Raw genomic sequence first — 26963 nt, 5'->3', positions numbered from 1 at the left:
CATAGGCAGTTGGTCGAAAAGAATTACAAAGTTTCGATTGAAGATAAGATGATGAGAGTTCTCAACTCAGGTGGAAGGTTAATCTTGAAGGCTCCTATGTGTCAGAATAAAACCTTCAAGATTGAACTTAATGTGATGGAGCACAAGTGTCACGAAACTACAACTAATAGGGATGAATGGATATGGCAATATAGACTTGGCCATCTCAACTTCAGGGTTACCAGAAATCGATATTCCAAATGAAGTATGTGAGAAATGTGTGCAGGCAAAGCAACACAAGAATAACTTCAGCAAGGATGCAGGAAGCAAGCCAAAGGCAATTTTCGAAATCATATACTCTAATGTGTATGGTCTTGTCCAGGTGGATTCAAATGGAGGTAACAAATATTTAGTCATATTCATAGATGACTTTAGTCGAAAACTGTGGACTTACCTAATCAAAAGAAAAAGTGAAGTGATTGAGGTATTTGCCAAGTTTAAATCTATGGTCGAAAGACAAAGTGGTTGAAAGCTCAAGATTATAAGGACTGATGGTGGTGGAGAATATGTGTCGAAATACTTTGACGCATTATGTGAGAAAGAAGGGATTCTGCATGAGGTGGTGCCACCCTACACTGCACAACAAAATAGAACTGTTGAAAGGAAGAATGAAACCATCATGAACATGGTGAGAAACATGTTAAAAGGCAAGAATTTACCTAAATAATAATAGGGAGAAGTTGTGTCGACTACAACATACATTTTGAACAGATGTCTGATAAAGAAACTAGAAAGAATCACGCCAGAAGAATGTTGGTATGGTGTCAAGCCTAGTTTAAGTCATCTGAAGGTATTTAGATCTATAGCAAATAGACATGTTTCTGATCATTTGAGAAGAAAAATTGATGTCAAGTCCAGTCAAATGATCCTAATAGGATATTATTCGACCTAGTGAACAAGAAAGTAGTGATCGACAGGGACGTGATGATAGATGAGTTTAAGGAATGGGATTGGACTGAAAATATAAAGAGAGATTTATTGAGAATATTATGTGAAGAACCAACAAGTGATGTCAAAAGAGAAGCTCAACAAGAAGAAGTCAAAGTTCAAGCAAGCACAAGCAGACCTCAAAAAACAAGACACGTGCCTGCAAGGTTGCTGGAATGTGTGATTACATCAGATGATGTGGTGGCCAATGAAGGTGAGCTGGTGGTACACTATGCTTCTTATGCAGATATCGAACCATTCAATACAGGTGAGGCATTGAAGGATTCAAAGTGGATGAAAGCTATGAATGAGTAACTGAAGTCCATCGAATTCAATAACAGTTGGTCACTTGTCGAATTGCCTAAAGACAAGAAGGAAATCAATGTAAAATGGGTATACAAGGTGAAGTTGAATCCCAAAGGAGAAGTAACTCGACACAAGAAAATACTCGTGGCGAAAGGATTTCTTCAAAAAGAAGGAATCGACTTCAACGAAGTTTTTGCAATTGTTGCTAGGAACGAAACAATCAGGTTGGTTGTTGGTCTAACAAACATGAACAACTGGCATATGTGTCAGATAGATGTGAAATGTGAATTTCTAAGTGGCCTATTTGGTGAAGAAGTTTATGTTGCATAACCAGTTGGGTTTATGAAACAAGGTCAAGAAAGCAAAGTATACAGGCTGCATAAAACCCTATATGGACTTAAACAAGCTCGAAGAGTATATGTGAAATGTACAACTGAGCATGGAGTATATGTAAGAAGATAGATAGTTTCCCAAGGGAGAAGGAATTTGTGAAGTATAAAACTGAACATGGAGTATATGTAAGAAGAAGCAAGACTGAATTGCTTATACCGTGTCTCCATATCAATGACTTGTTAATAATAGGTAGTTGCAAGAAAGAGATCGAAGACTTCAAAGGTGATCTTAGCAAGGAATTCCTTGGTATTGAATTCTATAAGAGTAGTAGAGTCTTGACGATGCATCAAAGAGGATATGCAAGTGAAATACTCAAAAGATTTAAGATGGAAGACTGCAATGCAACTTCAACACATGCTGAACCAAGGCTGAAACTGTCAAAAAGACTCAGATAAAGATGATGTCGACCCAACGCAGTATAGAAGACTTATTGGGTCATTATGATACCTTTGTAACAAAAGGCCTGATCTAGAATATAATGTATGTATGGTCGTATGGTGAGTAGAATTATGCAGAAGCCAAAAGTATCACATCAAGTAGCGACGAAGAGGATACTAAGGTATCTTAAAGGAACTCTCGACTATGGAATTTCGTTTCCTGCAGATGATGAAGGAAAAGAATGCAAGATAGTCGATTACACCGACTCAAGTTGGTTTAGTGATGTTGAGGATAGAAAATACACAATTGGCTATGTGTTTACGTTAGGTGGTGCACTAGTCGCTTGGAACTTGAGAAAAGATCAAGTAGAAGCACTATCGCCGTGTGAAGCAGAGTACATAGTTACTTCTCTTTGAGCATGTCAAGCAATGTTGATGGTGAGTTTGGTCGAAGAGATTACAACAAAGAATCATGGAGCAATTACCATGAAGATCGGAAACATGTCTGCTAGCGAAGAATTCGATAGCACATGGCAGAAGAAAACACATCGAGATGAGGCTCCATTACCTTAAAAAAAAGTAGCAAAAGGGAAGTTGAACTTGGAACACTGCATGAATGAGAATCAAATTGCAGACATCACGACGAAGGGTGTGCAAGTTGAAGTGTTCAAAAAACTAAGAACAATGATGAATGTAGATAGCTTAGACACAATGAATTAGGTGGAGTGTTGAGAGTATAATTCTTTGTGTGAAAGCAAGTAATTTTGATAGTGTCTGTTGTTGTCAAAATGCTTATGCCGTCAAAATGTATTTGTGTCGAAGGAGCTAGCCTCGACAGATTTAGACATGTTATTTTATTTGTTTTTGCTGAGTTATGTTAGTTGGAGGTTGCTTAGTGTGTAAGCAGTCTCAACCTATAAATAGGGAGGTACCCTCATTGTATTAATGCAGTTGCATAGAGAAAAAATTGAAAAAAATATATCAGTTTGAAGGCCGAGAGAAACTCTGTAGAATTTTCTCCTTCTCCTCCTTTTCTCTCAAACCCTAATTTCTCTTTTTTTTCTCCAATTCATCTTTTCTTTTGTTCTATCATAATCTCTGTGTAGCAGAATCATCTTGCAACCAAGGTGTGGTTGACTCACTTGAGTGAAAAGTGAAGAACAAGAGGCAAAATCAATCAAGAAGATTAATTATTGTTCATCAAGATTGATTCGGAATTCTCCAAGTTTTAGGTGTAATTCCAACAAATAATACTATCTAGACAAACCCTAACTCAGTTTTTAAAATATGACGGTTGAAAATATTACAATTTATCCTATTTGAATAATATTATTCGAACAAACTCATTTTTTTAAGAATTTAGGCATTTTTTTCTGAATAGAAATACTTTCATTATCCAAAATCACTTTAGTACATACCAATTCTTAGCCTAGATAAATAGCAAACTACAAAAAAACCATAACACTTAGGCTATGTTTAGGAGTTTGGAGGGGAAGGGAGGGGATGACTTTAAAGAATATGAAGGATTGGAGGAAAAGAATAGAAAGATTTTAGTTTGGAGGGTTTTGGAGGAGTTGATTTTCTTCGTAATACCAAAATCCCCTAATTTGGAGAACTCAAAATTTGTATTAAAAGAGTGTTTTGGAGGGCTTAGACAAAATGTTCAAATATAATTTTTGTTGTTATAGTATTTCAAAAAGTAAATATACATTAATGATAAACATTATTTTATCATTCTAAACAAAATATTTTTTTTTAAATGATAAAAATTTCTTTATATTTTTTAAAAAAATCAATTTTCGAAGTCCTCCCTTCCCCTCCCCTCAAACTCCCAAACATAGCCTTAAGGTATATGGCCATAACAAAGCCTCCTACTAATTTTACTTCTCTACACTTTGATTTTTAAAGTTTCCTCCAACATATTTTAACTCATCCTTACAAAACTGGCTAGTAAGGTGAGGAGTGTCACTCTATATAAACTCTTTCAATGCTCTATCCCCAACCAATTTGGAACTTTAAGATTTTCCTAGTACACCCCCTCACGCCCAACATTCTTCTTGATCTTGGTGTGTGGATATTCACGCTGGGCGGCCCATGGTCCGATTGATAGGCTCTGATACCATATTAGAGTTTGACATAACTCATCCTTACAAAACTGGTTAGTAAGGTGAGGGGTGCCACTTTATATAAGCTCTTTCAATGCTTTATCCCCAACCAATGTGGAACTTTAAGATCTTCCTAATACTAAATAACATAGATTGTTTCCGCTGCTGTCAGTTTCATTACTCCCCTTTTCCAACTTTTTTTAAGCGTAACACTGATAATCCAGTTATGTTCCAATCTCCACACGTCTGGATGCCGAGCAATCCCCATCCAATTCAAAAATTTATTCCAAATCTCTTTTGTCACATTACATTAAAAAATGGTCTATTGTCTCTATTCCAGAACAGAGCATACATAAGTTATAAGTGTTAACACCATACCTATGTAGATGATCTTTTGTTGGCAGTCTCCCCTGAAAACAGAGCTAGAGTATAAAAAGAGCCCTTGGTTGCCACATTGCTGAAAAATACCTTTCTCTAATCTAGTGGGATCTTGTTGCCTCTGAGTTCTCTGTACATTTTTTTGTAACAGACTAATTGTGTCATATAAACTCTTTCCAGCGAAATATATGCTCTACTTCCAGCCTCTGTTTCGTAATGCTCTTGAGAATCCACGAGTAGGTTAGTGAAGTCCTCCATGTCATTACATCCTCAATTATCATCCTTTTGTTGCATATTCCAAATCAACTTGGACATCATTTCTTTTATACCATTCGAGTAAAGAAGTGATATTTATCCCCCCAACATTCTTTGGATCACAAACTCTATCCCAAGCAACCGGGGCTTTATGCGTGGGGAAACATTATAACTAATAGCTTGTGACAGAGAATAAAATACTGTGAATCAACTGAGCAAGTGTTTGCATTGCTGAATGGATAGCCTCCTACTTGTCAAAGGGACCCCTAAATATTTAAAAAGGTTAAATTACTCCTTGTCGTAAACCCCATCGAACTTTTAGGGTAATGTCATAATTTTCACATTTAAACATTTAGCTAAACATTTAGGGTGGGTTCAAATTTTCCTGTCAAGACTAAGTGAAAAAGATAATCTACTTAATATAAATCTAAGGTTGTCATGATGACAGCCCTAGACAAAATCCCTAACCTTGGCTTATGTGTCATCCTCACATAGTCTCATGATTATGTGTCATCCTCACAAAATTCTACCAATTAATAAAACCTCATTTATAATTTAATACATAAAGAAAATATGTCATCCTCACAAAATTCTACCAATTAAATATAATAATAATATTGTAAAATTATTCATCTAATGATAATAATAATATTTTACTAAATATTCTGACAAATACTCAAAAAATCTCAAAAAGCAAGAATTTAATATATATATATATATATATATATATATATATATATATATATATATATATATATATATATATATATATATATATATATATATATATATATATATAAATTTTTATTATCTTAATAATCATTATTGAATAAATCTCCCAATTGATAATCAATATTAAAAATATATCTAATATACATAATTCTTGAATATATTTTTTTTTTAGAATTTTGACCTCAATAATTAAATATTTCGACAAAGATTAAAAAAGTTTATATCTTCTATAATCTAGATTTAAATAATAAGTATATAAAATTTTAAAAAATAATATAAATAATTTTAGAATGTATTTTATATAAAATATTGTCAATGTATTAAGGGTTAATGAACTTTTTGGTCCTTCTAAATATCTTAAATTTTGTTTTTAGTCCCTCTAAAATTTTCCTTCAAAGAATGGTCCTCTTAAAATTTTAAATTTTAACTTTTGGTCCCTCATGACAAAATCGAAGCTAAAATGGTCTCTAATTTCGTCGCTAAAATAAAAAACCGCTAAAACCGTCGCTAAATTGCAGGAGGGACCAAAAGTTAAAATTTAAAATTTTAGGAGAACCATTCTTTGAAAGAAAATTTTATAGAGGACCAAAATGTTCATTAGTCCATGCATTAATTATCTCATTAAAGAAAGAAAATTTTATATAAAAAATCTCACGTAGAATCACAAAAGAATTGACACAATGAATTAAATTTAATTAACATTAAAAAACAATTGATTGTATTAAAAAGGGTTAAAGTTGATTGAAATAGAAATATTAAGACAATCATAATGATCATAATTGTTATGAACTATCATTTTTTTAAACGTATATTTGTAAATTTAATTCTCAACTTTTCAATTCAACCTTAAATAAAAATAAAAAAAGTTTGAATGATTTGTATTAAAAGGGTTAAAGTTGATTGAAACATAAATATTGGAACAATCATAATGATCGTAATTGTCATAAAGACAAGATCAAAAAAAACATTTAAGCAGGAGGTAGCAACACTATGAATTTGAAAATAGAGTAAGAGTTTTATATATTGTAGAATAAAAATTATTTCTCAAACTTTTGTAATTTTATCGTAAAATATGTTTAGAGTAATTAATCTATATATTTTTATTATGTTATTTGTATTAACCATAATCGATCATTCTCATTTTATAATATTATTTTTTAATGTACTATATGTTATATATTATTTAAATATATAAATATATTAGTTATTAGAATTTTTATAATTTTAGTAAAATAATTATAATTTGTATATTCAAAAATTGAACCAAATTAAACTGTATGAAATTGAACTAAATCAAATTGAATATTTTTTATCAATCATCTCAAATCAAAGCGAATCACAAATAAATTTATATTTTATTAGTTTTTTCCACGTCCATGATATGCTACATGTTCAAAAAATGGATTCATATACTATAATTAAATAAATAATCAATCATATTTTTCTATTTTAAATTTTTACCTAACAAAAATTCAATTATAATTTACTTAATATAAAATATTAAATCGCAATAAGTATACAAAAACACTTAAATACCAATTTGAAAAATATCAATGCATAATTTATTAAATTTATTTTGATCTGCTCTTATATTTAACATTTATTTATTGAGCATTGTGCTATATTTTTTATAGACTTAACATGGATATGTGCAAATACATCTGGCTTTAGTAGGGTCTCCTCCATCTGGCTCACATCTTGCGTTACCATCATACGACTCAGAGCACCATTGTTCACACTGATAAAGGATACAAGTAGCAGAAGGACCAGGTTTGACTATGGTACATGATTTGTCTGCTTGACATGTCATGGTTACAACTGTGAAAAAAAGAAAGCATAAGTACATTCTTATCATTAAGTTTGATAATGTTAACACCTAACAAATAAACATTACATACATATAAGTGCTACGAAATAATATAAAAAAGACAAAATTTATATACCTGAAAAAATAATGAAAAGGACAAAAATTGGCATGACAGAAAACTTAGTCATTTTGAATAGCTTCAATTTTAATAGAATGAATGAGATGTATTCTCTGAAGTATGCAAACCTCGAATATATATACAAATAAAAAGTATAAAATAATTGTAAAGTTGAAAAAGTGATAAATATTTTTTCAAAACTTTCCATATAAACTATACAGTAAACCTTTTTAATATTTTAAATTAATACATATTTAGTCAATATTCTTAACATTTTATATTAATGCATATTTATTAAAAGATCTAAAAAAGAAAAGATAAATTCAAACAAAATAATTTTTTTTCAACAATTTAAGATTCTATATTTGACTATTAAGAAAGACAATTAAGTGTGAATAAAGTAACTTTTCTGCTCTCAACTTTTCTCTCTTTTCATTCTTCTATTTTAGGGGTGGTTTTTGGCTATTTTTGGCTAGAAATTACCCCTCAACATCGTTTTTTATTTAAACTAGTATATAACCCGCACGACGCGCGGTTAGCTTATAATTTATTAAAATTTTAAACTTCATCAAAATTTTAAAATTATTGTTATGTTTATGGAGTATTTTTTAAATAAATTTATTTGAGTAATTGTTATAGGTAGTTTTTTAGATACATATTTTAAAAAAAGTTGAATTTTAAGAATAATATAAAGGATGAATTGATGTGTTTATAAGATTTTTTTCTAATGAGTTTATTTGATTAATTATTGTATATGAGTTTATTATAATAGTTAAAAATATTTTGAATTTTAAAGAGTAATAAATTAGATAGATATAATAGTAAATAATATAGGAATTATAATAAGTTCTATCAATTAGTTTGTATCTTAAAAGTTTAATGATTTTTGCATAATTTTTTTTAATGATTTTAATGAACGAATAATATATAAAACAACATTTTTTTTTTTGGAAAAATAATACTTTTATTAATTCCAAAAACAGATAATACAAGCCGATCCTAAGATCCAGGCCCAACTCATCAAGTACACAAGTAGTAGAATTAAATTATACTATCTCTACTAGCATTGATATGATTCTGCAGCTTTTTAGCTAGTATGCATCTAACTATGACACTTTCAATAATCCTTCTAGTGACATCAAGGTTAGGACTTTTATTCTTGAAAATTATCTCATTCCTTTCTTGCCAAATATGGTATACCGTTTCAGCAAGATTGACTCTTAATATTTCTCGACGCCACCCTTTTTTGGCTAACTCTGCAATAAGCCATTTTTTCTCGTTATCCCAGTCAGCACCATGGCGTGAGTATCCATTCCAATCAAGCATTTTGCTCCAAATAAAACCTGTAAAAGCACAGTCAAAGAAGAGGTGGTTTAAAGATTCATGCTGTAAACAGAAACAACAATATTTGTCATGACTTATCCCGATTTTCTCCAGCCTGTCCTTAGTTCCCAGTCTTCCCCACATAGCCAACCATAAGATGAATTTAGCTCGTGGTCTTGCACGGTTTTGATAGAATAAATGCTTCCAAGGGACCATAATCCTATCTCCACAAATGCTTTTGTAAATTGCTGTAGTATCAAATATCTTCAACGAATCAGCTTTCTCCCATGCCACATTATTCTGGGTGTATGCACGACATTTCAGAATACAATTCAACATCCAAGAGCTAGTGTGGTTTACTTGCCATGAGAGGATTGGTTTACCTTTGAGAAAATATATATCCAACCATCTTATCCAGAGTTTATCAGTTTTATTGTGTATGTTCCATAGTAGTTTCATAATAGTTGCCTTATTCCAAAAGATAAGCTTTTTGAAATTCAGCCCCCCTGCATTCCTCGGTTCACAAGTATTATCCCAAGACACCAATGCTTTTCTCCCATCAGTTTTCGCAGACCACAGAGAGTTTCGACACAAAGCCTCAATTTTCCGAATTATTTTCTTAGGTAGGGGGAACACACTCATCCAATAGCTATTGATCGACACGAGGACACTTTGGACAAGTTGCTGTCTGCCAGTATAGCTCAGAAATTTTACTGACCAGTGTTGAATTCTTGCCACCATTTTATCAATAAGTGGCTGACATTGTATCACTGATAGTTTCCTACTAGTGAGAGGCACTCCCAAATACCTTATAGGCAGTGTGCCCTCAACACAACCAGTGGCTTCTCTAATAGCTTGTTGTTCCTCATATCCAGTCCCTCCAAAAAACACCTTACATTTGTCTGGGTTAGCCTTCAAACTAGTTTCCTCAGAAAAGTTTTGAAATGCTATCATCATGGTCTGTACTGAGGGAACATCGCCCCTGGCAAATAACATGAGATCATCAGCAAAACATATGTTGGTGATATTCAATTTTGTACACCTGGGATGGTATTTGAAATCCCTGTTCTCCTTAAGTTCCATCATGCACCTGTGTAAATATTCCATGACCAGAACAAATAATAAAGGTGACACAGGGTCCCCCTGCCTCAGGCCCCTATTAGCTTTCAGAATACCACTAAGTTGACCATTAATCAAATACCTGTATGAGACAGTTCTGACTTCTAGCATTATCTATTCAATGAACTGGTTTGGGAAGCTCAGCTCAGACTTGATAGTTTCCAGTGCATCCCAACAAACAGTATCGTAGGCCTTTTGTAAGTCAATCTGGATGGTACATCTAGGAGAGATGTGTTTCCTATTGTATCCTCTAATAAGCTCATGTGTCATAAGAATATTATCATGAATACTTCTCCCAGTCATAAAAGCAGTTTGACTATCATGTATAATAGAGGCCATAACCTTGTTCAGTTTTGCAGTCAAGATTCTGGAGATAAGCTTATAGATAGTTGAGCAGCAGGCTATAGGTCTCATTTCCTTCATGGTAGAGGCATCCTTATGCTTAGGGATTAAAGTTACCAGAGCACAGTTTGCTGCCCTATATAATCTCTTATGAACAAAGAAATCCTGCACAGCATCAATGACATCCCTTTTAATTATATTCTAGCCTGACTTGAAAAATTTCCCATTAAACCCATCAGGACCTGGTGCTTTGCTATCACCCATACCTTTGAGGGACTTCCATATCTCATCCTCAGTCACTGGCTTTATGAGGGACATTTGTTGCTCTCTAGTTAACTGGGGACCTTTCCTCATGATAGTGATATTTACTTGCCTTCTGTTATGGTTCTCAGTTCCAATCAAACTTCTATAAAACTGCATAACCTCCATCTCCAAGTCTTTGTGCTCAGTCAGAGTTTCCCCAAATTGGTTCTTTAGGCTGAGAATGGTAGTTTACTTGTTCTTTGCTTTCAGATTAGCAAAAAAGTATGCATTATTGCCATCACCTAACTGAATCCAGTCAATCTTGGCCTTTTGCTTCAAAATTTTCTCTTCCAGCTCAGTCTGCTTCAACAACTCCTCAGTCCAATGTTTCACCATCCTACAGTATTCAGGATTCCTAACATCAGACTGGAGCATTTTTTGGGCCTGATCTAGTTTATCACGACACTCTTGAATTTTCCTCACCTCCTCAGTGACAGCCTTATTAAGAGCCTTCATAACAGGTTGGAGCCTAATCAATTTCTTCCAAAGTCTAAACATAGGCCTCTCCACAATCTCTTGTTGCCAACTATTTTTCAATTGCTCCATATACTCTGGATTTTCAATTACCACATTTAGGAATTGGAATCTCCTTCTATGCAGGCTCACAGTTGTGGTCTCTAGACTGAGTTTCAGGGGAGAGTGGTCAGAGATATGTGGTTGAAGAATCTCAATAACACTATCCTGGTATTTTGTGAACCACTGCCTGTTGCACAGGGCCCTATCTATCCTTGAGTAGATTAAACCATCAGCATGTTTATTCGACCAAGTAAAGTGAGGACCCTTAGTATCATGTTCAAACAAACCTAAAGACTCCATCAGGTATTCCAAATCCCTATATTCAAACTCATGGACTTCAGACCCTTCAATCCTGTCATCACTCCTCAAAACATTATTAAAATCACCAATAATGATCCATGGTTTAGATATAGATATCCCAATCGTCTGTAAATCAGCCCAAAGTTTCCTTCTATTAGTCAATTGATTTTGAGCATATATAACAGTTAGGAAATGAGAAAAATCATCTCTGCTATTGGATACTTCACAATGCAGATACTGATCAGAAGCTCCTATCTCTTTGATGTGCCAAAGTCTGTGATCCCATCCAAGCCAAATTCTACCATTTAAATGGTGTGCATAATTATCAATAAAATGCCAGTCTAATCCCAGATGCTTTCTACTCTTCTCTTTATTATTTATTTTTACTCTAGTTTCAAGCAAAGCAACACAACTAACCTTATTCATCGTGAGGTGGGCTCCAACCTCCATGCTTCTAACATGTTTATCCAGCCCTCGAACATTCCAGCTTATCATCATGGTACATGGAAAGGGTTGGAACATTCACCTTGATTCAAAAGGTCAAAACCATTCGAGCAATTTACTTCAGTTTGGATCACTGGATCTTTGCCTCTGTTCTTGCTAGCAGTTCTAACAGGGATCCAAGGCACCTCTTTCTCTTTCTTAGGAGTTATCTTCTTATCTTGTGCTATGTCTTGGTTGGCTTCCTTAGTCTTTGCTGGATTAATTACCACCTGTTTCTGGACATAGACTTGCTTCGGTTTCTCAGTTTTTGACTTACACACATGACCAACCTTATTGCATTGGGTGCAGTAAGGGGGTTTCCACTCATAATCCACTTGTTGCATCAGTTTCTCCCCTGTAGGATCCCGGATGGTGATGTAATTCTTAAGTTCCTTGGTGACATCAACCTCAATGAGAACTCTTGCATAGGAAACCCGAAGTTTCTTTGCTGTACACTCATCAGTCATTAATGGTTTTCCAATGGCACTTGCTATCTTCCCTATGCTTTTTTCTCCCCAGTACACCAGAGGCAATTGGGGAAACATCACCCAAATCGGCAGAACCCTGAGAATATCATCCTGTAAGGTGAATTTAGGACTCCAATCGTGTAACAGGATAGGTTTCTTATATATTGTGTATGGTCCATGCATGAACACAGCAGTCTTGTCCTCACTATTCCTAAATCGAACGATAAAGTACCCCTCTTCATTGTAGTATAGATCCGGCATCGAAACAAAATTCCAGGTCGTATTCATAAATTTCCTAACAGCATTCATAGAGAGCTCCTCTGTAATACCCCGACTCTCCGACACCGGTAATTGTCATTAATTGGTAAAATGAGAATTAAAGGATACACTAGTCTTGTTCCAATTGGATGAGTAGTAATATACATATATACTAAGTGTGACCCTAAGAAAGTAAGTGGATTAGTTAGAATCCAACTAAGTGGCCTTTTGGTAATTACCACTTAGTTGGAGGGTATTATGGATTTTAAATAATATTTGCATGGACTTAAGGCATGGTTAGTAGAGATATCTTTTCCAAATCAGATTCTTGGTAAGAGAGGAAGGTGAGAGAGACATAAGCAAGGGAGAGAAACTCACATTCATCTCCATCCTCTCCATTTTCGCAACTCTTGATATAGCTCCACTAAATCAGGTATAACTCTCTGCTTGTAACTCCGATCATAACGATTATGGTCTCGTTGGAAAGCTAACGAAATTCTCTTCGATTTGCACATATGGTTTGCGTTCATAGCTTCTGTTTTGAAGGAGAAAAGCAAGCTTGAAGTTGGGACATGCATGCTGATTGTGTGTTAAAGATTGGTTACGGGTTTGATCATGTTAGAGGTGAAGTTTTGGCATCAATGGAAGTCCAATGGCTGCATGATCATCATCTCAACCTCCTTTTAGCAAGGTGAGTCCTTAGTTAGAGACTTGGGGGAAAATTTGTGGGAAATTGCATGTTAGGGTTTTGGGTGTGAGTGATAAATCCATGAATCAATAGTGATGAATATGATTAATTGCTATTTGGTGAATTCTATGTAATGCATGCTTGATTTAATACTTAGATTATGTTCATGAGGGTAATGTGTACCTTGGATCATGGCTGCATGTTAGAATTCGTTTAGGATTAAATTGTGATGCTTGGAATTGATTAGGAGTGCATGGGACTGATTTAGAACCTTTAAAAATGCAGAAAATTGATTCTGCTTCAGGGTAATTGGTTACTGGCATTTGGGTAACCGGTTACTCTGTAGAAAATTGCATTAGTGGGAATTTTTCATGCCAGTAACCGGTTACTGGACTCTGGGTAACCGGTTACCCTGGGCAAAAGTGCAAAAATCAGCAAACTTTAGAAATCCGTAACTTTTGCGTCGTAAGTCCGTTTCGCGCAAACTTTATATCGTTGGAAAGCTAGCGACGTGTACTTTCTAATAAAATTGGTCCCCAAACCAGAATTCTTGATTTAATTATATTTGAACCCCACTTAGTGTGTCTTGTCGAGTGAAATTGAATGTTGCTATTTTCCCCCGAGAACAGCTTCGTTCCGTAAAGGGAACTGGATGTCTCCTTAGTCATGTGAGACTTGTTTAATTGGTATTTAAACATGCTAATGTCATATATGATCATGGATGTGGTAATTTTAATATGTGAATTATGCATGATTAGAATGAATTAATCTCATTGCACTTAATTGCTACATTATGTTTAAATATGAATGCCATATTGTGATGAGACATGAATATATTGTTGATGTCCGTTGTTTCGGTTAAACAATTGGGATTGTGTGCTTTTGTGATTGGGGATTGATGCGTGTGTATGCTTGAATCGAAGCGGGCCGGGGGCTAGGTTGCGTTATGTCCCGGGCTTTGTGATCAACGGGACAGCCCCGATCGTGTGATCTTGGGCTCACACCTGAGCTACCGTTGCAGTGTGCTTGTGAGGGTCTTGAGGCATTTTTCCACTTGGCGTTAACACACTTGCGTGCTCGGTAAGGTGGCGTTATGCGGCTAAGTAGGCCTACGCATAACAGGTAAACCATCTCTAGCGATGCCATGTAGGCTACATCACTAGGCTTTCGCCCGATGGACCCATGTGTCAAGATGGCGTATTTGTACTCGGCGTTAACACATGTGCGTGAAGATGGTTAATGGGACAATGACGCCAATTAGGCTAAGGTCATCTCACGGCCATTTAGGCTTGTGCGAACCCGTCTAATCATCTTGCGGTGTGCTTGTACAAGTCTCTTGACAATAGGCATGGGCGTGATTCATCGAGGGTGTGTTTTATAACCTAGTGTTGCACCCCAAAATTTGCCCTCTTTATCTGAGCTATAAGTTAATGATGCCGTTTATTTCTTCATTCAAAAATTGAAGAAAAATAATAAAGAGTTTTCATGGGTTTAAGAAGAAAGGTGTGAAAAATGGTTTAAACAGTGGAAATACGAGAAAATTCACAAGTCATATTTGGAAGGTGATATGAGCTCCGTACCATCATTACCAAGATTTCATATGTTCAGACCGAAGGCCAATTATGCACTGAAAACTCCCAGAATTTTAAGGATCGCCGATTGTTTCGGTAAAAAGTGTGTTTTTGAGTATGTCGCGCCGAGTTCGAAAATTCATAACTCCTTCGATTTTTATCGTATGAAGTCCATTTTGGCGGCATTTTCTCGTAAATTTTGTTAGCTTCGATTCTTCGTCACACATGCTTGTTCAGATTCTGAGCCGAAGATAGGGTTTTATCGAGTTCTTTGAGCGTTACTCACAAAATTCTGCACCGTCGCACTAGATGAATCGGTGTTTCTCGTCATTCAAACGCGCATATTTTCTTCATCGCTTATCGGATTGAGACGATTCTCGTGGAGACGAGTCAAGAATTTGGTCATCTTCACAGTGGCATTGGTTTCGTTCCGGAATTTAGAGCGGAACCGAGTTTCCTTAAAAATGAGCCAAAATAAGATGCATCAAGGGCAATTTGGACATTTCGCGTTGACCGTATATAAACATTTTGCTCTTCACAAATCAAGGGGGGGACTCTCATAATTTCAATTCACCAAAAGATCAAAAACACTTTCTCCCAATTCTCTCTCAATTCTCTTGAATCAAAACCACAAATTACATCAAACTTTCGTCAAAAACTCATCAATCTTCATCAAGATCAAGAACATGGATTGAAAAATTAAGATTCGAAGTTCGATTTTCTTCTCATCTCCTACTAGATCTCGTGCGCCCTCCCTCTCTCTCCATTAGGATTTCGTTTTCGCGTTCGTGTCGCGTTCGTGTCGCGTTCGTGTCGTGTTCGCGCTTCAGTTTAGATCTTCATCCGGTAAGCTTTCGGATCTTGAATTAAGTGCTTAATTGTTGATTATTTTGTGAATTCGAATCTAGATCTACCTCTTGTTCTTGATTAATGGATGATTGATGATGATTGATCGGTGAATTTGTTCATCTTTTGCTTGAATTAGTCGTGTTCATGTGAATTGTGGTTGGATTTAATGTTTGTTGCATATAATTGATGATTGTTGATGATGAATTGTGACATTCGTGTTTGGATTCATGATTTGTTGTTGATTTTGTACGCATAATAGTTGATGTTCATGAATGTGGCTTGCGACGCACTCAAAGTGTTTGTATAAATGCATGCGATGAATTTGTGTTTGATAATCGACTTGTTTAACGCTTAAATCATGACTCGAATATATTTGATAGCTTGATCATTATCGCATGTATTAATTCTTGATGTCGTTGTTGCATTAATGTGATCGTTGTTTTGATTGACGTGTCGCTTTCGCGCTTTGCTCATAACATGTTTCGTGTTGATGTTTGGTGGTGTTTATGCCTTACTTCCGTGAACGTTTCATTGCATATAGCATGTAATTTGATGCTCGTTTATAATTAATTTTGAATTGGCATGGTTTTGGATTGAGTGCGAATGGCTCCGAGGGCTTAAAAATGCATAAAACCTGTTTTGCTACGCCAAGAACGGGGTTGTCCCATGCGGGAACCGGTTCCCACTCAATCCAAAATTGCTGATTTTCTGTGTTTTAGTACCAGGAACTGGGTTGTCCCTATGCAGGAACCGGTTCCTACATTGTTTTTACTCTCTGGTTTTTGTGCCAGGAACCGGGTTGTCCCTAGGTGGGAACCGGTTCCGAGTTTTCTGCCTCTGGTTTTTAGTACCAGGAACCGGGTTGTCCTGTGCAGGAACCGGTTCCTGTGTGTAATTTTTGTGTTTTCTTTTCTAACTTCAATCTTACATAACTTTTTGCTCGTAACTCCGATTTGCACGTTCTTTATATCTTCGGAAAGCTTATGAGATGTACTATCTAGCTAGATGCTTGGTTTTCATTAATTTGTAGATTATTCATGTTTGATTTCTCTTTGATGTTTCATTACCCATTTCATATTTACATTACTTGCCCGTTTCTTTTGGTTTATAGCAATAACGCAATTCCGATTGCGATGTTTGTTATCTCTAACTTGTGTGCTAGTATGCAAGGCTTTTGGATAGTCACCTACCGGCGCTTATTACGTGAGTGTTCCGCTTTACTTGCGGGACACGATCTTATTCACTCTCTTCGTGTTCTCAACTGGAGACACGTTCCTATTACTTTATATCTGCTTGCTTGGTTTGCTTGTTCCTCTTGCAGGTGTATTGTGATTATGCTCGACACGTGTGTCGACCTTCGTGTGCTTTCATGGCTAATCGGTGTGCTGACTATTTGCTTTTGCTTTGCTAGCTCGCTCGCGGGATTCTTAGTTTCTTCGCTTTGCTTCGCTGTAGTTTACGGATCATCATCCGTTTGGTATTGATTCCGTTTCATTTTACTTTTCTCGCACTTTATCGCTTTTCTCGCATCATCCTTTAACATGAGAAGTAAGACCTAGAAATGCATCTGGCCAAGCCCTCGAAAGAGGCTCTGTTTTTGTTGGTGTGTTTACATTTGTGCTTTGCGGCAGGGAGTCACGGTGTAATAAGTCCTATATGGCACTCCGTTAAGTCCTCATGGAAGGCACGCGGAAAGGGTTAGCAATCAACCCCCGCCCAGTCTCATCGAGTCCGTTCAGTATGCGCACGCTACACGTTGCTCGCTTCCGAACTTGCACAAGATCTTGTTATCAAGTATGTCAGGAAAATGGTTCATGTAGCCAGACCCTCGCCTTTCCTATAGCTCGCATCGCTCGATGTTGATGCTCAGTGTACGCACGCACTGTTTTCCTTTACGATCCGTGACGGCTTGGTTGCTGAGAGGGAATCGCTCCTCTTGTCTATGGCCCGATCATTTTCGCGAGGTCTAATGCTTGGTTGGCTTGGGTCGAGTTGCTCCCCTTGGCTATGGCGGGACCGCCTTTCTACCATTCGGTCCGTGCCGTTGGTTTGTTTGCTTTACGAGCGGATGCTCATTTGTGTGCTCATTGTTTGCTTTCGCCTTTCCTCGTAGGTTGCTAGTTTAGTTTAGACTTGTACCCTTTGTATGATAACATTAGGTAGCAAGCTTTCCCCCTTAGCTTAGGTCTTCCTCATGCATTCTTTAAAACACAAACCACACTCTCTGATTTTCTTTTCTTAAGAGCTTGTTATTTCCGCTCCATTCCCAAGCATAAGTCTCCAAAGGTCGAGCAGCGGAGTGTAAATGTAACTCGTTCACCTAAAAAACACAAAACAAACAGAAATTAGTTAGCCGAGCTACGGTACCTCTGATTCCTCAAAAAGGATACGTAGGCAGCGGGGTAGGGCCCGTGCGAGTATAACTCTTTCTTTTCCCTACATTTTGCATGCATTTTAGTCCAGATTAGCGCAGTTTGCTTACACACCCATAGTTTTAGACACAGGCGTGGATACCATCGAGTACGATGGGCGCGAGGGGTGCTAACACCTTCCCCTCACGTAACCGACTCCCTTACCCTTTTTCTCTGGTCGTGAGACCGTTGTTTTGTTTTGTGGTTTGCTGGTATTCCCTTCCTTTTCAGGATAAATATGTTAGTGGCGACTCTGTTAATTTTCGCGGTAGCGACAGCTGGCGACTCTGCTGGGGACGTCTCGACCTATTGCGGGTCTGGACTTAGCAAGTCGATCAGCGCTTGTGTGTTTATCTTTGGGTGCTTTACTGCTTTGCATATTTACCTGTTTGCATTGCATTCTATGTGCGCTTTTACTTTTCTGCATCATATTCTGGATTGTCTGGATTTCTATCTGCGGGTGGGTGCTTCAAGAGGTAAAAGACCCAATACCCAGGTCATGAGTGATACCATAGGAACTAGGACTAGAGTGGCCGTGACGGACAAAAGGCGTATGCCTGATTGATCTGATCACGTATCCACGGGCAGAGCTTGGTGGAATGAGGGAATATCGTTTGATAACGCCTACATTCGATCCTCTGTTGGCTTTTCGACCTACCTTGGCCTAGATTTACCCGTGAGTGGGGCGGGAATCAATCATTGCTTAACAGGTACATTGATGGTGACTTTGGTTCTTGTTCGTGGGTTACCGCTGTTCTCGTTCGAGTGTACTATTGGTTCCTGTTTGTGGGGTACTATGGTTCTTGTTCGAGTGGTGATCTGTGTTCTATTCCAGTGTGTTGCTGATTATGGATGTTGGTTCTGAGGTTTGACATTCTATGTACCATATGGTATACCATCTGGGGGCCGAACCTTTGGCTCTGTATTATGTGTGTTACCGGCAGTCCAGAATGCCTGGTGGACGGCAACAAGTCCCACCACTTTGCATCATAGCATATTTATTTCCAAAAGAAACGCAAAAAAAAATGTATATAATAATAAGCATTTGCATGTCATATTTTTTAGGGACATCCAGGAGTTCACCCAAGTTGAAGATGGACATTCTCACTGATACTGTCAAAGAACATACGAGGCATACCAGAGCTTACAAGATTCCGGATATTGATGTTTCGGGGTTGATTGGTTTGAGTTCTCGGTTGAAAGGGGAGGTTCTCCGTGACTTCAATCATGATTATGGCAATTTGCTCTCCATCCTCAATACATCTTTTGATCCGATGGCTTTGATCACCCTGTTTCAGTTCTATGATCCGCACTTGAGATGTTTTACTTTTCAGGACTATCAATTGGTCCCAACGCTCGAGGAATTTTCTTACATACTCAACATCCGAATCACTGATGATGTACCTTTTGTTCGAGTTCCTAAATTTGTGAGATTTGAAAAAATAGCTGAAGCTCTTCACATGGGTATAAAGGAGGTAGAAAGAAATTGGAAATCATCGGGCGGTATTCCTGGTTTCTATCTTTGCTTTCTGATTAGTAGGGCTGAGGATGCGGCTAAGAAAGAGCATTGGGTTGATTTTAGTCGTTTGCTTGCTATCATGATCTATGGTATTGTCTTATTTCCATCAAGGGAGAACTTTGTGAGTTTGGCGGCGATTTGTGTCTTTATGAACAAAAACCCTGTGCCAACGTTGCTTGCAGATGCTTATTTTTCGATCCATTCGAGAAGTAAGAAGGGAGGATATGTTGTTGGTTCTTGTCTTCCGTTGTTGTATCAGTGGTTCATGTTGCATTTACCAGTGAGAGGACCTTTTGTGCTCAAGAAGAGTTCTCTAAAGTGGTCAGGTAGGATTGTTAACCTCACATCTTATGACATCAGGTGGAACTATTGTGTAGGGAAGGTTTGGAACATCATCACTAGTTGCGGTCAATATTCCAATGTTCCTCTCATGGGAACCAGAGGTTGTATTAGTTATAATCCCACGCTCGCCTACCGTCAATTGGGGTATGCAATGGAAGGGTCTCAGAATGATGTAGAAGCGTTTGGATCAGTGTACTTTGCTGATGGTAAAGATCCTCTGGAGCTAGAGAAGATAGCGTATGCTTGGACTAAAGTCCATAGAAGGGATCAGACTACTTTGAGCAAGAAGGTTTCTATTGCTATGGGTCCTTACAGGAAATGGGTTGAGGCAAGAGCGGCAAATCTGTTGCTGCCATTTGCGAGGTCATGTCCATTGTATGAGCAACCTCCCGTGGTTTTATCTGATACAGTTGCAACTGAACTCTATATTCAAGCCGAAGCGGACAACATCAAGCTAAAAGCAAGGGACAATGAGGTTGGCTTAGAGAGGTATTTTCAGGATCACGAAAAGGCGGAATTAGCTCGTAAGCTCAAGCATGTACAAGGTGAAGGTTCAAACATGACACGTGCTCAAAGGCGATCTCAGGACTTGATGGAAGAAAGCTTGTACCGAAAACAGCGAGACTGTGTGAAGTTGCGAAGGTCCGAAAACAATATCAAGAGAAAGGTGCATGATTCGGAAAGGCAATTGATGGAAGAGAAAGCCAAGTCAGCTCGACTTGAAGAAGAGCTTGCAAGCCTCCGAGCCCAACGGAGAGGAGATGGGGGAGCTCATTCTGTTATCAGATGATTCTAGTGCTGCTGTAGAGTGGACTTGTTTGGTCCATGATGGTCGATTTGTTGTGTATTCTTGATGTTTGTCGCCCATATCCAGGATTGTTGGATGGGGTCGCATTTTGATATTCTGGATTTCTTTTGTATGCCTTATGAGCACTTTGTGACACGATTATGTGTTTTATCTGTATGAACTCAAATTCTCAGTTATGTTTGAATGAAATATGCTCAGTTTGATGAATTATTCTCGTGTGTGGATTGCTGTTCAAATATATTCGGTATCAGGGTTTCTATGTCCTATCTGAAAGTGGGATGAACTCTTGGATATATGAAAATTGACAAACATTTCATGCATATCATTCATATATCATACATGTCATATATTTGCAGGTTTTGCAGGGTTTATATCTTATGTCTCACTGTTTTGTTATCAAAAGGAGTTCTAAGACGGCTAATCACCCGTATCCGACTAGGAGCAATCAGAGAAGGCAGATGGAACAGATTCAGGAACAAATGGCTGAGATGAGAGCTCAACTGACGGAGCAGATGAATGTGCAGATGGCCCAGTTTATGGAAGCATTGACTAATGTGACCAAGGGGCAGGATGACTTGCGGGTTCTCGTCGAGAACTCCAGAAAGGTTGAGAATGGAGGACATCCGGGGCTGTTTGACGATGTGTCTGGTAGAATTGACGATCACCATGATTCGAATGAGTTTGATCACGTGGGAGGGCACTATAATCCTTTCGATCAGCATCACGGGTTTCCACCTCCACCTCCGTCTCGTCTGTTGGGAAGGAGAGATAATCAGAACCGTGGTAATTTGGATTTCAATGTTGAAAACTTTGATCAGGTATCAAGGCATAGTGCTGATGGTGCACATGATGAAGTTGAAAGGTATCGTCTGATTGAAGAACGTCTCAGAGCTGTTGAAGGTAAAGGAGTGTTAGGCATGGATATCAATGACTTGGGGTTGGTTCCTGGTGTGAGGATTCCACCGAAATTCAAAGTTCCATCTTTTGACAAATACAATGGAGCGACTTGCCCTATGACACATGTCAAGGCATATTATCGGAAGATGTCAGTGTACTCTGAGGATGAGGGTTTTCTAATGCATTTCTTCCAGGATAGCTTGGCTGGAGCTTCCTTGGAGTGGTATGTTCAACTTGAGCGTACTCATATCCATTCTTGGAGAGATCTTGTGGAGGATTTCATTAAGAACTATCAATACAATGTTGATATGGCGCCCAATAGGACTCAGTTGCAGAGTTTGGTTCAGGGGTCTAAAGAATCTTTCAAGGAGTATGCTCAGAAATGGCGCGAGTTGGCTGCAAGAGTTCAGCCACCGATGACTGAGCGTGAAATGATTGACATGTTCACCAGTACTTTGTCTGGACACTATTACTTGGCTTGCAGTGCTTCAGCCAACTTTTCTAAGATGGTGAGATATGGAGAACATGTTGAAATGGGTCTAAAGATGGGGAAAATTCAGTTAGGAGCTTCTTCTAATACTCCTAGTGGTAAGAAACAAGCTGAGGGTTATGCCCAAAGGAAGGAAGGAAATGCGGATGCCATATATGGAAGAAGGGGTTCAGGGAGAAGCAATTCACAGGTTAATGCTGTCATGATCCCAGTGCCACAGCAACAACAACAGCATCAACATGGACAGCGTTCCAATAATGATCGCTATCCTCCCAGGACTAGGCCTCACAAAAAGATTGATCCGATTCCTATGACCTATGCTCAGGTGTTGCAACATTTGCTTAAGATTGAGAAGATTACTTTGAGAGATGCTCCGAATGCTCCGGACACACAATCTCCGAATTACAATGCAAACGCACGATGTGCTTTCCATTCAGGTGTCACTGGGCATGATACATAAAGGTGCATTGCGTTGAAGAATAAAGTCCAGGACTTGTTAGATTAAAAGATTATTCAATTCACTCCTACACCCAATATTGTCAATAATTCGATGCCTACTCACGGAGGTTCGGGTGTGAATGCCATTGAGAGTGAAGAGATAAGTGTGGTATCCGACGTGGGCTGTTTGACTTTTCCTCTTGTGTCTGTGAAGCAACATCTGGTAAATAGTGGCATCTTCCCGGGCTGTGGTGTTGATTGTGAGAATTGCCAGAGTCAACCTGAAGGTTGTGCTGATTTGAAAACTATGGTACAAAAGCTGATTGATGAGGGTCCTCTTCAATTCTACCGAAGGTTGAGAGGCGCGAAGAGTAAGGATGGTGAAGTTTCTGTGATTTCAATTCCTTATGAGCCTGTTGTTCCAATCTGTATCCAAGTGCCTATTCAGATACCTGTCAGTATCCCATATCAGGAACAACCAGCGGCATTGATGATTACTGTGCCAGGACCTATTCCGTATGAGAGTGAGAAGGCCGTCCCTTGGCATTATGGTTCAGACGTGTATTACTATGATACGAAGGAGGAGGGCGAGCCATCTAAAGAGAAGTTTGTGGAAACCGCAGTTGCAAACACCGATAATTTCGCTGGTACTGTGTTGGAGCGGTAAAGCGGCAAGCAACAAAAGATTTGGAAATATTTATCCGGGAATTTATCGTGTCCACAGAGATTAGTGCTACTGAACTGCCGTTCGACGGATTCTTAGTTCTTGAGTTCGGGTTAAAATGGGTTTTAAGTAAACAAGGAAAACATAACATATGAACATAAAATAAATTCATTCTTGATAGAGAATAGCTTATCTGGTTTGAATCTAAACTACTCATCACAAACTTAGATTTATCACTCCGCCGTACTCAATCTACAATACTCATCAGAATCACCACATATCCCTCACATCAATGTCCATGTCTGCAGCACCGATGGGAATTCAACTATATTGCTCTTTCGACGATGTCTCATCCGATCGAACAACACAGAGACATTAAACTTAGATATTATGTGGATGTTAACCCCAAATCCTATGTCTAGAATCTAAAGCTAACAGATATCCCCCTAATCAAGACTTGTGATGTCTATTTCTATAACAACACAAATCCAAAGCATTTAAGCAAAAAGATCAAGGAAACACCGATTAAGATTTGTAAAGCAAACTTTATACAACTAATAGAAATAGTAACAAACATCCATGGGTTTAGAGTAATTTACATACAAACTCAACAAAAGAGAAATACAAAGATAAGAGAAGAAGAGGAACCAAACATTTCTTGGTTTGTCAATACCAATCGATGAGAAATTCGACCTCCGATCATCAAGATGCATGCTCCATTGTTGTTTTCAAGCTCTCCCTACTCAAAAATGGTTGTGATGACTTTGGGAACAAATACTCCAAAGCATAACCCTAAAAAATGTGATTTTTCCCTATTTAATGACTTTCCATACCGCCCAGACCGCGCTTAGCGCGCAAATCCGCGCTTAGCCCGCTCAAGAGAAAATTGAAATCTTGTTTTGGTCATAACTTGAGAACCGTAACTCCGATTTGCGCCCGGTTCGAAGCGTTGGAAAGCTTATTTCATGCTCTATCTAACAATGACAACATATCAACCAAATTGGTGATTTATTATTATTTGGTTTTGAGCTTTATTCGCCGAATGAATTGATTCCGCCGCTCAAAATCGCGCGTTTGAAGCCGTGTCTTCGCCATGTTATTGCTCATGCTCCAAATACGCCTCAATACCTACAAAATGAATAGAAAACTATCAAAAAGTATAAAAGTATATGAAGATACATCTATTCACAAAGTATATGTATTTATACACAAAACGGGATATTATTCGAACGGTATTAACAAAAAGTATCGATAAGTGTCATTATTTACAAGCACAAAATAACTACATTTTGACACTTAACATACTGGTAGAATCACTCGCAGTGGTAGGGTGTTCTCCCCTCAGCTTGTTCAAAACAATGCAGATGCTTTGGCTAAGGCCAAAGGAAAACAAGTAGTGACTGATGTCCAGAATTCTCTGACTCAGAATGGGGCACCTGATAATGTTGTATCTTCCAAGGATGTCGAAGAATTGTTGAGAATCATCACAAAATCTGATTACAAAGTCGTTGAGCAGTTGGGTCAGACCCAGTCAAAGATTTCCATCTGGCAACTGCTGATGTGTTCAGAAGGTCATAGAGATGCTCTCTTAAGAATTCTGAATAGTGCTTACGTCCCGCATGAAATATCTGTGAATCAGCTAGAGGCGGTAGCCAATAATATCTCCGTTGGGAACGGCTTGGGATTTACGGACCATAATCTTCCTCTAGAAGGGAGAAACCATAACAAGGCTTTGCATATTTCGATTGAGTGTAAGGGGACGACCTTGTCCCGTGTTTTGGTTGATACCGGTTCTTCTTTAAACGTGCTTCCCAAATCAGCTCTAATGAGAATTGACTATGCTGGTATGGAGTTAAGGCCTAGTGAATTGGTGGTGCGCGCGTTTGACGGTTCAAGGAGGTCTGTATTCGGAGAGGTAGATCTACCAATCCAAGTGGGTCCTCAGATCTTTACCACGACCTTTTACGTAATGGATATTCAACCTGCTTACTGTTGTCTGTTGGGACGACCGTGGATTCACAAGGCTGGTGCTGTGACATCCACTCTTCATTAGAAGTTGAAGTATCCGGTTGACGGTAAAGTGGTGACGGTTTGTGGTGAAAAAGATTATATCGTGAGTCACTTGTCCTCTTTCCGATATGTAGAGATCGAAGGTGAAATACATGAGATGCCGTTCCAAGTGTTTGAGGCGGTAAATGCTGTGAGAACCCCTCTTTATGAGATAACGAAGCCGGAAACAGTCATGTCTTCCCTGAAAGACGCACAGGTTGTTGTTGAGACTAGAAAAATGGAAGGTTGGGGGCAAGTGATTGATGTGCGTCCCAAATTTGACAAGAATGGTCTTGGTTTCAATCCGGGAAAGCAGAATGCGTCGCCCAAGATTAGTATCCTCAGCCCGATCAAGTTTGTGAGTGGTGGTATCATTCAAGACGGTCAGGTTAACGCCATTGTCAATGGTGAAGACGTGGATAGTGATTGTGACTTTAATAGCTGGATTCGTCCAAGTATTCCTGGAGAGAGGCCTCGCAACTGGACAATTGAAGATGTAATCCAAGTTACACAAGCTCAGGAGTAAATTCCTTGTTTTTACTTTTCTTATCATGCCATAATTCCTACGCTCTGCCCAAGGCGTAATGAATCATTTGTAGGGCCATGCAGTTCGCATTTTCAAAGTTAACCATGAAATAAAAGGACGTTTTTGCATTCAAATGTTTTGCTCTTTGTCTTTCTTTTTAACTTTTTCCTTTAAATGGCAATGTTTTTGCACACACTTGCACATAGCTTAATAAAAATAAAACTAAAATGAAAACATCAATCATGCAGATGTTCCACCACCGCGGATTCCATTGGTAACAGTTCCGCTATTGCTTATTATGATTTCGACAATCCGATCTACCAAGCCGAGGAGGAAGCTTATGAAGATTGTGACCTTCCCGATGAGTTGGCCAAATTATTGAAACAGGAAAAGAAAGCGATTCAGCCGCATCAGGAGGCAATTGAGATGGTAAATGTTGGCACTAAAGAGCAAGTCCGAGAAGTCAAGATAGGGACTGCGCTTGAGAATAGTGTGAAGCAGAGGCTTATTGCTATGTTGAAAGAGTATGCGGACATCTTTGCTTGGTCTTATGAGGATATGCCTGGTCTTGATACAGATATTGTGGTGCACCGTCTACCTCTCAAAGAAGATAGTCCTCCTGTCAAGCAGAAGCTTCGAAGGACTCGCCCAGATATGTTTGAGAAGATTAAGAAAGAGGTGGAGAAACAGTTTGATGCTGGCTTCCTGCAAGTTGTGAATTACCCGCCGTGGGTTGCGAATATTGTTCCTGTGCCTAAGAAGGACGGAAAGGTCAGGATGTGTGTTAACTACAGAGATCTGAATAGGGCGAGTCCGAAAGATGATTTTCCTCTTCCTCACATTGATGTGTTGGTGGATAATACTGCTCCTTTCAAGGTGTTTTTCTTCATGGATGGCTTCTCTGGGTACAATCAAATCAAGATGGCACCAGAAGATATGGAGAAAACAATGTTTATTACACCATGGGGAACGTTATGCTATAAAGTCATGCCTTTTGGGTTGAAAAACGCAGGGGCAACGTATCAACGCGCCATGGTGACTCTTTTTCACGACATGATTCACAAAGATATTGAAGTGTATGTCGACGATATGATTGCAAAGTCTCACACTGAAGAAGAACACTTGGTTCACTTGCAGAAGTTGTTTGAAAGGCTTCGGGAATT

The 26963-nt window shown here is 38.1% G+C and overlaps 3 protein-coding genes and 1 long non-coding RNA gene across 4 annotated transcripts; 1 reads left to right on the top strand and 3 right to left on the bottom strand.

The window, feature by feature from the left end:
• Nucleotides 1-7051: 7051 nt before the first annotated feature.
• LOC131621743 (uncharacterized) lies at nt 7052-7548 on the bottom strand. The gene is made up of 2 exons (XR_009289671.1): nt 7456-7548; nt 7052-7330 (listed from the first exon to the last, which is right to left on the bottom strand). It is a non-coding gene; the product is annotated as an uncharacterized LOC131621743 (long non-coding RNA).
• Nucleotides 7549-10713: 3165 nt separating this feature from the next.
• Nucleotides 10714-11838, bottom strand: LOC131621801 (uncharacterized). Its single transcript, XM_058892840.1, has one exon. It carries the CDS (start codon nt 11836-11838, stop codon nt 10714-10716), a length of 1125 nt encoding a protein of 374 aa, XP_058748823.1.
• LOC131621800 (uncharacterized) lies at nt 11835-12599 on the bottom strand. Its single transcript, XM_058892839.1, has one exon. The coding sequence runs from the start codon at nt 12597-12599 to the stop codon at nt 11835-11837; it is 765 nt and encodes a 254-aa protein (XP_058748822.1).
• Nucleotides 12600-19161: 6562 nt separating this feature from the next.
• On the top strand, nt 19162-20718 carry LOC131621799 (uncharacterized). Its single transcript, XM_058892838.1, has one exon. The coding sequence runs from the start codon at nt 19162-19164 to the stop codon at nt 20716-20718; it is 1557 nt and encodes a 518-aa protein (XP_058748821.1).
• The last annotated feature ends 6245 nt before the right edge of the window (nt 20719-26963 follow it).

This window comes from Vicia villosa, unplaced genomic scaffold (assembly GCF_029867415.1).
Source record: "Vicia villosa cultivar HV-30 ecotype Madison, WI unplaced genomic scaffold, Vvil1.0 ctg.000011F_1_1, whole genome shotgun sequence".
NCBI lineage: Eukaryota > Viridiplantae > Streptophyta > Magnoliopsida > Fabales > Fabaceae > Vicia > Vicia villosa.
This window is presented reverse-complemented; position numbering and strand designations above follow the sequence as displayed.

Coding starts and splice junctions, on each gene's coding strand:
- LOC131621801 (XM_058892840.1), bottom strand. CDS start 11,838: ATGATGATAAGCTGGAATGTTCGAGGGCTGGATAAACATGTTAGAAGC.
- LOC131621799 (XM_058892838.1), top strand. CDS start 19,162: ATGGACATTCTCACTGATACTGTCAAAGAACATACGAGGCATACCAGA.
- LOC131621800 (XM_058892839.1), bottom strand. CDS start 12,599: ATGAATGCTGTTAGGAAATTTATGAATACGACCTGGAATTTTGTTTCG.